This window comes from Chaetodon auriga, chromosome 3 (genome assembly GCF_051107435.1).
Source record: "Chaetodon auriga isolate fChaAug3 chromosome 3, fChaAug3.hap1, whole genome shotgun sequence".
In the NCBI taxonomy this organism is placed as follows: Eukaryota; Metazoa; Chordata; class Actinopteri; order Chaetodontiformes; family Chaetodontidae; genus Chaetodon; species Chaetodon auriga.
The window spans coordinates 29,023,403-29,035,902 of NC_135076.1; the positions used below are offsets into that span (position 1 = coordinate 29,023,403).

At 50.2% G+C, this 12,500-nt stretch overlaps 1 protein-coding gene across 10 annotated transcripts in view; it reads right to left on the bottom strand.

Annotated features, from left to right (window-relative positions):
* Window positions 1-12,500, bottom strand: part of mast2 (microtubule associated serine/threonine kinase 2) — a 132,732-nt gene that overhangs the window by 36,848 nt on the left and 83,384 nt on the right. For 2 of the 10 annotated variants that reach the window (XM_076726754.1, XM_076726752.1), the window contains exon 1: window positions 6,096-6,291. The exons of 7 other annotated variants lie outside the window; for them this stretch is intronic. In XM_076726754.1, the coding sequence (XP_076582869.1) occupies window positions 6,096-6,169 (74 nt within the window). In that variant the 5' untranslated portion in view covers window positions 6,170-6,291. Of the gene's footprint in view, window positions 1-6,095; window positions 6,292-10,077; window positions 10,906-12,500 lie in introns of those variants that run through there. One more of the 10 variants, XM_076726751.1, reaches the window with a different exon arrangement.

The window sequence follows — 12,500 nt, forward strand, 5'->3', positions numbered from 1 at the left end:
GCATGTGACTCAGGTGTGCAAGAGCTCCACTAACGAGGTTCACCACTTAGTGAACACATGAGTGGATGAAGGAGATGAACACATGGACTCTTCTCTGGAGTCTGGGCTGTTGTACAGAGATTATTACTGTGATGTGGAGAAACTGGTGAATACACTGTAAACTAGCCTGGAGACAATAATAACACAGAGGAGTTGCCATCAGAACCATCAGAGCACTGGGTACGGCAGCCCGGACTGGACAATTACTGTAATTTACCTCTGATCTTCAAGTGGAGACAGCAGCTTTAAACGAAGCGACATGTTAATAACACGACGTTCACAGATAACAGTCAGCTCTGCTGCAGGATGCAGATGTTTACAGCTGACAGCAGGGCAACAACATCATTTTATGCTGTGTGTGTGTGTGTGTGTGTGTGTGTGTGTGTGTGTTTATCCTTCAGAGAGCTGTGTGCAGCTCAGAGCAAACTTCACTCTTTCATTTCCCAAAGGTTTTTCATGCACTCATGTTTTTATGTGTCGTTGGTTTTGAGAGAAACAATTTCATCTCAGCTGAAATAACAGAAGTTATACGTTTAGAAATGTGTTTCTGTCAGTAACAAAAAAAAAAACAAAACACATTACTGCTGTTCATTTCCACTGGGAGCGCTCCAAACGTCGATTCAGACCCCGTCACTAATGGCTGAACAGTCATTACGAGGCTCATCCTGCAGGGTGGACTTCAGCTCGCTCTGGGCTCAGATGACTGTTCTGTGTGTGTGTGTGTGTGTGTGTGTGTGTGTGTGTGTGTATGTGTGTGTGTGTGTGTGTATGTGTGTGTGTGTGTGTGTGTGTGTGTGTGGGTAGGTGTGTGCACACGCTGCTGTACAAAAGATGTTTATAGAGAAAAGAGCAATCTGCTTTAAAGCTGCGACATCCGTCCCCAGACAGAAGGGAAGAGCAGAGCCTTCACACCGAGCGGCTGCAGAACGCCCACAGGTTGGATTTCTCCACTTGAAGTTCAGAGTGTAACAAGGGGTGGAAGAGGGGCCGTGAAGAGGGGCCGTGACGAGGGGCCGTGACAAGGCCTCCAGGGTCGCTGGGACGATGTCTTTTTAAAGTAACACGCTTCCACAGCCGCCGCCTCTCAACACCAAAACACAGAGAGACGACAACGTTAACGGAAATCATCACACCAGCTCACGGCTGGACCCAGGAGGTGTTCCCCAGGGATCTACTCTGGGCCCGTTCCCGTTCCTCACACATAACAGTGACATTGCATCACAGTAATGAATGCAGCCACGGCCTCACACTGCAAGTCTACGAGGATGAGGGAGGAAGACGAGAGGAGAGCAGCCTTCATCCCTCAAGCTTTTAGTTTCAAATGCTCAATGAAAGACGTGAGGAGAACATCTCAAATCGAACATCATCTGGGAGTTTAAACGTGTGTGTGTGCACAGCTCTGTCCTGAAAGGAGGAGGAGGAGGAGCAAGAGGAGGTGAATCTGGACGTCTACATGGTGCTTCTCTTCAGCGCAGCCTGTGGCCTGTTTCCTAATCATGTGTGTGTTCGGTGTCACATCTGAACATCCGGACGCCTGACAGCAAGTTGGTTCATCGTTTCTTCAGCTTCAAAATGTCTGACGAGAAGAAAAGGTGGCGCACACACACACATGCTCTCAGAGTGCCTGAAACAGCAGCACGTGTGTGTTGTGTTAATTGGCCAATCACATCAGCCGGTTGTAATAATGAGGTGGCGTGTTGCTCTGACAGGACGAACCTGCCGAGATCATCAGAGGACACGAAGCCGTTAGGACGGAAACCATCAGTGTCTCTGCTTCAGTTTGACTGTTTTCAGGATCCTGGAGGTGACGATGTTCAGCCAAAGGGCTGTTCAAGGTTCAGGTTCAGGACTCACATCAGAATCAGTTTAAGGTGGAGTGAGTGTCCAACACGAGCGACGCATCGTGTGTGTGAGCAAACCTGAAGTTTATGAGCGCATGAGGGAATATTAGACGTCTCATTCACACCTGAGACACCTGACAAGTGATTACTGCATGTAATGTAGATACGGCATGCTGTGTGTGTGTGTGTGTGTGTGTGTGTGTGTGTGTGTGTGTGTGTGTCCTGCCATCTGTTGAGATGTGCAGCATCAGCAGTTTGAAGGCAGCATGTGGTCCACACACACAAACACACACACCTGTATGAGGGATGAGCTGCCATGTTGGATGTTCAGTGATTTGTGTGTTCAGGCAATTTCTTCAATGCACACATGCGCACGCGCACACACACACACACACACACACACACACACACACAGCTTCTCCATTGTTCTGTTAGGAGCTGATCTGCAGTGACTAAACCACCAGCTGATGCTGCTGATTCACTGGTTTAACTGGACGTGAACGCTGCCTCCACTTCTCTACTACAGCCACCAAACTAAACAAAAGTTCTGTGTTAAATGAAAACACCACCATCAGCATCGTCTCTCAGGGCTCATCTTGTTAGTCAAAGCCGTTACTGAAGAAGCAGAACTTCTGAGCTGACATCACAGAGAAGGTCACGCTGGATTGGTAGGATACCTACCAATCAGTAGCTCCACTGCGAGCAAAGCAAAAGGACACGGAGAGGGAGGACAGCGAGGGACAGAGCAGACAGGAAGTCACGAAGGAGGAAGAGAAAACGATGAGGGAAGGACATGAAGACGCCTGCAGCTCTGTGCGAGTCCCGCTGAGACTAAAGCGGCGCTCAGTCAGTGCAGGTTAACTTCCAGCGACGGTCGCTCTCTGCTGCTGCTCACAGGCTGACGAACAGAGCTCAGCGGCCGCCTGATCAACATGGACTCACATCTGAGCCAGAAGACAGCAAAGCAGCTGAAGAGCATGAGGACGGAAGGAGGAAGTGACGGAGCCGAAGGAGTTGGAGTGAAAGTAATGAGGACAGGCAGGAGACAGGGAGGGGACAGGCGATGGTGTGAGGACGATGGACAGAGGAACCATGAAGACTCCACTGCATTAACTCACTGTGTGCTCGACAGCGACACAAACTAGTTTCTGTCTCCTGCAGGCGCTCAGGATCCCCGCTGGGACACATGTCTCCATTATGCAGAACAGACTGAAGGCAACACTTCTGTACGAGTGTGTGTGTGTGTGTGTGTGTGTGTGTGTGTGTGTGTGTGTGTGTGTGTGTGTGTGTTTAAAGTGCCTTTTGCGCCTGTCGTCACCTTCACAGCAGCAGCCTGTCAGGTGACAGCACAGTGCCGCTGGAGTTCAGTTTCATTACGTCCTCAGGCTGCAAAGTCGGTCACAGTTTCACCAAAACCAGGACGAGAAGCAAAGACGCTCTGACGTTTGTCATTTTCTGCCTCTAATATCTGATTCGACAGCGTTTTCAGTCCCTCACAGAGCAGGTGCACCTCCTGTGGTACCTGCGTTCACTAAAACTCCCTCTGAGCCAATAAAGCTCGAGTCCAACATTATGGGAAATATTCGCTTTCTCTCCCAGATGAGGAGATCGACGTCGAACTGGCGTCCAGCTCTTCCAACTGACTGACTGCTGTGTCTTGCTTATTTTGTTGGCAGGTTTGGAAAAATGGTGAGCAGACTTCATCAAGAAGCTTCTTCACAGAACTCAAACTGTCACCAAACAAACAGGATGTCAGGTGTTCGTCAGCGAGGTGCTGACAGGTGAGGTCTGCTTCCAGTCCCTGAGCTCGTTCCACCGCATCCTGTCTGCAGCTTCACTGAGACGTCTGTGTCTTCATCTCCCTGCTGGAAGCGCCGGACTATCAGAAATCAATATATTACTCTTCATCATGCTGTGATCACATGATCCTACTGTGTTATTGTTTTACAAAATTCTGTAAAAAAAAAACAAAAACAAAACATTTTAATGAAAAACTGAAACCAAAGCAGAGCTGAAGTTCTGGTTTTCATGTGTATTCAGAGTCACATCTGATTCCACTTCGTGTTCAACAAGCTGAGCTTTGTGGGATTTAAGGAAGAAGACAGGATCAAAGCAGTAAACAGCAGGACGAGGACGGGCGAGTGGGCAGGTGTGTTTCAGTGTTTGCACCTGTGTGTTGACTCGTGTTTTACCTGGAACATGAGTGACTGTATATAACCTCAGAATGTAATAACAGTGCTACAGCAAAACTCATACGACACAGAGGCAGACGTACAGCGAGCTGCAGCAGAGACATCAGCGCAAACACCTGTGTGGGCGTTAAGCTAAACCACCTGACACACACACACACACACACACACACACACACACACACACACACGCACACACACACATCAGACAGCAGGTGTGGATAACATCAGACCTAAACTAATTTCCCACAGTCCACTCAATAACGTCGGTCTGAGGGTTAGAGCCACCACAGGAAATCAATGCGACAGTGTGTGTGTGTGTGTGTGTGTGTGTGTGTGTGTGTGTGTTTCCTCTGTATTGACTCGTGTATCCTGGGTTGGTGTAAGTAGCTACAGGGTTAACGTCCTCATGGAGACAATAAGACAAAGACTTGTTGGACTGAGCTGCAGTACTTCCTGTTGTACCAAACTGTCCACACCTGCACGCTGCCGCCAAACACCTGGTCTGATCTGACTTCTCAGTCTTTGTGATTTAAAGTGGTCTCAGCACTCGTACAGAAACACTATGAAAGCATCCTGATGTCATTTACTCCACGCTGACTGTTTTTGTCCTCACAGTTTACTGCAGTTTACTTTTTATTCTCCATGAGAGGAAACTCAGCGATGGTGGTGAGAAGAAAGTTTGCCCCAAAAACAAATCAGTCCAGTTAAAGTGAAGAAGAGCGCGTCGCTCAGCCTTCATCATTTCCATCAACGAGCACCTGAAACACAACAGACCAATCAGAAAGCTGCTTACAGCCCTGATGTCAGCTACGTGTTTGCTGAAGTCCAACACACAAACCCTCCACAGGACAAAGATCTCCCCTGAGCTGTCCTCAGGCCTGGACCCCTGAGACACGACGACGGCCTCGTCTTCTACAGGACGTCACCTCCAAATCAAACCGATCGCTGCAGAATCCATATTTGTGTTTTCACGACGGGATAAAAAAACTAGAAAGGCGGCGAAAATTAGCCTGACACCAAAAATAAGTTTGACAAATCTAAAGAAGACAGAAAGCAGCAGGAGAGACATGACAGGAGGATAAAAAGTGACTTCACTTCTGATCTGAATACGACCGCCGCTGTCAGAAAGACTGACGCCATCGTCGTCCCTTCAGGTCGGCCCTCCTTCCTCCGCTGAGCCGCGAATCAATTCGTCCTGATCGCGGCTCAACGCAAGCCGTCAGCTCCGTCCACGCCAACCCAAAAACTGCCAGAGCCTGTTGCTATGCAGGAGTCCCGTCTCGCCTCACAACCTCTTCCTCTTTTAAAAACACTGCCGAGACAAACACACACAGCGGGAGGCGTGACGAGGAGCACAGGAGGAGAAACGAGGCTGTGTGTGTGTGTGTGTGGCAGCTCCCTCTGTTATTACAGGGAGGGGGGAGAAAATTGCTGCTTCAAAGCGATAAGTACAGCTCTGTCTCTGCCTCGCTTCGCTGCTGGAGAGGACACTTCTGGCCCTGAGTGACAGACGAGACAGAGGACAGGAAGAGGACAGGTCAGCTGAGGGGACGGCAGGAAGGAGAAGAAGAATGACGACAGACGGTCGTCAAACCACGTCCTGCAGCCTGCATCACAAACACGCAAATCACACACAGATAGAGGAAATTTAATAAAGAACACAGACGGACGGAAGGACGGACGGACAGACGGCAGCTCGAGGACACATCCCAGCAGTGTTACATGTGACAGCCAGTCCCATTCAAACACACAGCGAGAGTCCTGCTTCCATCAAAAGACAAATCCAGTTAGCTGACCTTCATATTAGAGGAACTCCTGCTGAGCATCTAAGACCTGCAAAGAGGAGGAGGAGGAGGAAGGGGGGGGGGGGGGGGGGGGGGGGGGGGGGGAGCCGAGGACGGAGCGGCGGAAAATGAAAAAGAGAGAGAAGAGGAAAAAAAACTGACGGAGCCACAAACATTAAAGGAGGAGAGGAGAAAAAGACGTGAAGTGGAGACAGAGGAGGAGGGAGGATCGGCGGTACCTCTTGGAGCGCCGCAGCATGCTCCTCTCGGGCAGGGAGAAATTGGAGAGCACCGTCCAGAAGGAGTCAGACATGCTAACGCTAACGCAGACGTGTGACCATCGCTGTGCCACGGCGGCACTCGGCAGGCAAACAGACGCCGGCTTCCACCTGTCACACCGGCGAGTGTGCGAGCTGCTGGTGCGTCTCCCCTCTCCTCCCGCTCCTCCCTCCCTCCTCCGTCTCTCTCTCTGCTCAGCACTGCCCCCTTCCTCCCTCCCTCTGATCCTCTGAGTGGAGCTCTCATCGACTCCAGAGGAGGACAGACTGCTCACAGATCTGCAGATGTTTGGTTCCACCAATGAAAGGCCTCGCTGACATTTACCTGCCGATCGTTCCTAATGTTTAAGAGAGTCACTGATTCTGAAACGTCATGTTCCACGTCAGGAACCAGGGAACCTCTTTAAGAACCCAGAAGTCTACTGGAGGGAGCAGCGTCTCTCCTCTGACACTGAAGGATCTGACGACACGCAGAACAGATACGATGCAACACTGTCAGTACTGATCCCTTTAATGTCTCTGCTTCGATGTCTAAATGAAGCTTTCGTCAATGTGCTGAGGCACCTTGATGTGTCTGATATTTAATTCACCTGATTAGCCAAAAGCCAGAAATCATCCACCTTCACTTCCTGGACTACGTCAGAGCGTCACTCTGACGGCCGGGACCGTCGTGGAGGAGCAGGCAGCTCTGAACATGGTGCTCAAACACAAACACAGACGCTGCAGCCGCTACAATAAGCTGTTAGCAGCACGTCCACTCAGTGAGCAAACAGAGGGCGGGGCTAGCGCACAGGTTCCCAGCTGATTGGCTCGTGACCTTTTCAATCAAAGCAAAGTCAACAACAAACGAGAGAGAGGCGGGTAATTCAGAGCGCTGAAGGAGAGCGAGAAACAAAAACCAATCCGTTATTTTTTACACTTTCACTTCCTGATTTAGTTCACAGGTGAGTGAAATGTTACAGGTGACAGCAGTTATGGCCAAAAGTGAGGAAATACGATGCAAAACAAACAGAATTTTCCTTTAAAGCGGCCAGAAAACGACTGGTTTACATGGCGGCTCCTCTCTGCGACCCTCCAGCTGACAAGAACAGAAGGTCAGGAAGCTGAAGACAACAAACACACAGGTGTGTCACCAGGTGACGTCTCTTACCTCCAGAGGAAGGGGTTTCCTCGCTGGTGAACAGGGGCTGACAGAGGGCCGTCAGAGGAACAGAGGGAGGGAGAGGAGGAGGAGGAGAAGGGGGGAAGGGTGACGGCGGGGGGTTGAACGACGGAGGGATGAAAGGAAGTGGGGGACAGCAGGTGCTGGAGGAGGCTGCTGTTGCCGTGGCAACGCAGCTGAGCCGGCGACCAGATTCTGCCAACAGAGGAGGAGGAGGGAGGGGAGGAAGAGAGGATGAAGAGAGCAGGGTGAGGACAGAGGGATGTGTGATGAGGACTGCACGTGTGAGTGAGAGTGTGTGTGTGTGTGTGTGTGTGTGTGTGTGTGTGTGTGTGTGTGTGTGTGTGTGTGTGCTTCACTGCCGTTACAGTGCAAACATCCATTTTTCTGTGCTGCCCTTCATCCTGATCTGGAACGTGTCAGTTTTCACCTGAAGTCTTAACAGGTAGACACGATCAGGATCGTTCAGTCTAAAATAATCAACACCGTCTCCGTCCCCGTCTCCGTCTCCGTCTCCGTCCTCCAGCAGCCGAAGCAACGCTCTGAAGGGAGCTGACGTAGCTGCTGGTGAGGAGCAGCCACTGTGGCCACACGGAGACATTACACCAAACTAAAGTCTGCAGACATGAAGAGTCAGTCAGAAACATCTGCTCAGTTTGCTAACATCAGCACCAAAAGAGACGAAGCTGCTCCGGAGCCACAGAGGAAAACAGATCTCACAGATCAGACTCATCTGATGGAGAAGCACAGGATCATCGATGATTGGAGCTGCCACGGAGGGATCTCAGCTGCTGACTCTGCTGACCCCCAGTGGTCAGAGGACTCTTCGAAAGACGGAAATTTGCTCTAAAAACTGGTCGATGGATCTGATTTCAGAAGTTCTGGGGGGAGCTTTGTTTGACAGAGGCTGACAGTAAGGAGGTGGTGCTGTCGGGGCCCCAGCGCTCGACCCAATGATCCAAAGCATCTCCGCCTGTCCACAGACGTCCCCTCACAGCAGGAGGAGGCCTCGCACACTAACTCGTCACTGCTGGACAGAAAGTTCTGGATCGGCTTCACAGAGCTCGGTCAGGACTCCAGAGCCGACGCGCTTCACATTAAACCTGACAGGAGTGGGATCGCTTAAAGTCTTTCAGAGACATTGTGAAACAATAAATCCTAATTTTGTCTGATTATGACTTTCACTGCACACACAGAAGCACAGACAGCTTCAGAGGAATGTGAATAAATACAACTGCAACTGAAGGCCCACAAACATCTTCTTGGCTCTGCAGAGTTCAGCTGGCAGTTGGTACAGATCTGCAGGGCATGAGGACCTTATGGTGGGGGCCTACATGTCCCCTCCCCCCCGCTGAGGGGGACAGAATGAGTGAGACCACCTGCTGGGAAGTCAAGGCCTGCACTCCTTTTAGTATGCAGCGTTTCCCCTCCGAACCGAAGGGCCATCTGTGCCGCCGACTTAGCAGAAACACAACGATGGAAAAGGCTCCATCAAAGCTTTCTATGATATTCATACAAAGACCATCTGGACAGATTAATTAACAAAAAGGATCAGACTCAGAGAAGTGCAGCTAAGGAGAGCCGAGTCAGAGGAGCTGCTCCTCAGATGGCTGCAGGTCGTGTGGATGAGCCGACCCTGGAGGCTGAGAGAGGCTCCTCGCTCTGTCCGTGTCCCTCAGCTGCACCAGGAAACGGAATCTTTAGCATCACACTGACAGAACGTGTCGAGAGCATGAAATGCAGCCATGTCAAAATACTTTAAAACACAACACGTATGTGTGGGAAGGACCTTAATTATTGGTGCACCAGCCTAAGAGCTGCTTTCAGCTGTGATTAACACCTGAGGGGAGACGCAGGATTACATGTAATGAACTGAAATGACTGGAAACAGCTTGTGTGATGCACCGTGTGTGAGATGAGTTCATACACTTTAAATATGATGATCTGCCTGTACGTTAACAAGCATCACAGCGGGGGGGGGACAGCTGTTTGACAGACAGAGCCGGCTGGCTGCTGAGCTGACGGAGGACTTCCCTCCCTGCTGGTGTCTCACTCTGATACCTTCTCATGTTTCTGTCTCTCATGCTTTTCCATGTTTCAGTGACTCAGTGTGCATGTACACTATGTATGTGCTGCATTATGAATGCATGCGTGTAATGCACGCCGCCGTGCCCCCTGCTCACACGTGTTGTTAGTGATGGTGACGTAGCTGCAGGACCAATGCGGGCCGGGTCAAACACTTATTTCTGGGTTGGCTTCGTTTGTCTCGCTCTGACACAAATCTGTCAGGTCTGCTTGTATCATGCTCAGCAGGACGTTTGGAGACCGTGAGTTCGATTCCACAGCTGATGGCTTAACAAGAACACATGCAAACCTGACGACATTCCCATCAGCCTCAGCTGCATTATGAGCTCAGCGCTAATTAGCAAATGCTAACACGCTAAATTACGATGGTGAACAGCATTAGCATTGTTGCTGTGGGCATGTTAGCATGTTAGCTGTTAGCGTGCAGGTGTTGAAGCACGGCCTCACAGAGCTGCTAGCATCGCTGCTAGCATCGCTGCTGACGCTCAGGTGAATATTTTTTCTGTTTTGTTTTTCTTCTGTTAGCATGTGCATTAAAACATTTGGATGTAAACGTCCTGCAGCCAAAACTGAGAAGGAAAAAGAGCAGAAACATGGCCGGCTGCCATGATATGAACCTGTACTCTCTCACACACACACACACACACACACACACACACACACACACTCAGATATCCAGTACACACACTCTCTTACTGGAGGCGGAGGTGTGGGGCTCCTGCTCGCTCCTTCCTCCTCTTCATTTTGTGTCCCGGGACAAAAGGCTCAGCCGTAATCTTTAATAATCCACTGGACTGCATCGGCTCATCTGTCCATCACACACATGCCGAACTGACCGCCGGCAGCTCCACACAGAGCCAGACACAGTCAGTCCTCCATGACTCAAACCACTGACAGCACCTTTATATTTGTGTGTGTGTGTGTGTGTGTGTGTGTGTGTGTGTGTGTGCGCTACATCAACACCTGCTCTTATCTACACACACACACAGTTATGTGAGGTATCTGGGGTAGAGTGTTCCTCCACCAACAAGCTCAGGCTTGCTGAGTCACAAACTAACAGACTGCCTCAAAACACACAAACACACACACACACAGGCTGAAGAGCTACATGCAGACCACACACACACACACACACACACACACACACACACACACACACACACACACACACACACTCTTATCCGAGCTCAGTAAACAGACTCAGAGTACGTTACACAGCCGCTCATTTGGGTTTCTTCTTCCTCTGGATTATCCAAAGTCAGCTGAACACCTTTCCTTCCTCTTGTTGCACAAAAAAATCCAAAAAGTCAGAGAGAACACGGAGTTCTGAGCAGCTCCATCACGTCAGGTAATAAACCTTCAAGTTCAGACTTGTTCGCAGCGGATCCTCAACTCCTGCCACAGATCCTCCAGACGGGCTGAGAGGGACGCTCCCGGCAGCCCGTCGCCAGGAACAGAGCACCTTCCCTGGGCACGGTCCGCCCAGTTAATCCCCTTCAGTTCCTGGAAGCTTCAGCTCGTCTGATCGCCGCGATGAGACCAGAGGACTGACTGAGTCCTCAACAGACAGCAGGCGGAGGGACGGAGAGACGGAGGGGGAGGAGGGCGAGAGACAGGAGGGAGGGGGGAAGATGAAGACGTCCTCTGTCCGTCTGTCTCTGTCCTGCCTCATAATTATTCATGGTGTTTATTGCAGGAAGAGGAGGAATTCAGCAGCGTTTTGTAAAGTGGACAAAAAGCGAACTTCAGAGACGTAGAAACAGGAAGTGGTGACAAACGACCTTCTGCCTGAAGGTCTTGAGTGTTAGAAATGGAATTTAAAACAGAAAAATCCTTCAAATGTTTCACTGTTTATTTCTAGTTTTCATGACTTCATAAATGGCTTTTAAGGACTTTCTTCTGTTTTTTTTAAATGTTTCTTTTATGGGATTTTTAACAATGTAAAAATGACTTTTAAATTTCCTTTTTCAATGACTTTAAAGATGAGTTTTATTCAGGACTGTCAGGAGGAGTGTGAGCTGTGAGCTGTGACGTCGTGTCCTCAAACTTTCTGATGCATTAAAACTAAAACTTCTCATTATTTCTCTTCCAGTCCAGGAATCTTTCTGCAAAAACTTACAGAAGCTGAAAGTTTGAGACGATCTGACGGCTGTACGCTGCAGCCTGAAACGGAAAACTGTCTTCCTCTCTCACACATTAACACAGGGGACGCTGTCACGGTGCTATCAGGCCACAGACCAGCTGCCCCCCCGCTCCCCCCAGTCTCTGTGCTGGTTTCTGAGAAGGCCGGGAACACCGCTGACCCTGACGGGCTAAATGCAGCTCACATGCCAGATTGTTAATTCATAAACAATGAGCTGGATCCCAGACTGTGCAGGGTAGGGTTACACACACACACACACACACACACACACACACGCACGCACGCACACACTCTCAAGTTAATGTGGAGTGATTACTAAACTGACGTAGGAGCAGCAACAGAACACGAGAATGTCATTACACACAAATCTGGATCTGTGTGTGTGTGTGTGTGTGTGTGTGTGTGTGTGTGTGTGTGTTCCCCTGAAGGTTCCTCATGGTTCTGCGTGCTGAGCCGACAGTTCTTGGTCTCACTGATACCCAGAACATTGATGAATCGATGAATGGACTCTTTCAGGTGAGTTTAAATTGATAAAGTGAATTGAAGACACACTCAACAGCAAACAAGCGTCCTCTGTGTCTCCGCACTGTCCTCTGTGGTCTGTGGACAGACAGTCTCAGTGCCGTCAGTTCCTGATCTGTGTCTGTTAAAACGAGCCGTGGCTGCGTGCAGGAGACGGCAGGACGCCACCGCCGGCCAACTGTCACCTCCACCGAGGCGACTCAAAAACAGAGAGGCCTCACAGCGGCCGCCATGCTGGGCCCGAGCTCAGTGCCGGTCAATGAACACGCACGCACGCACGCACGCACGCACAGTGAGACACTCCATCCATCCATATGAAGGATTAAGCAGCTCTGCGTCTTCACAGAGCTTCCAGGAGACGTGGGACAGACACAGGTTCGGACTGTGACCTTCGTTGTTTTATTTTCATGTCTGTGGATCAGAAAGGAGTTCAGAGGACGAGGAAACAGGATGT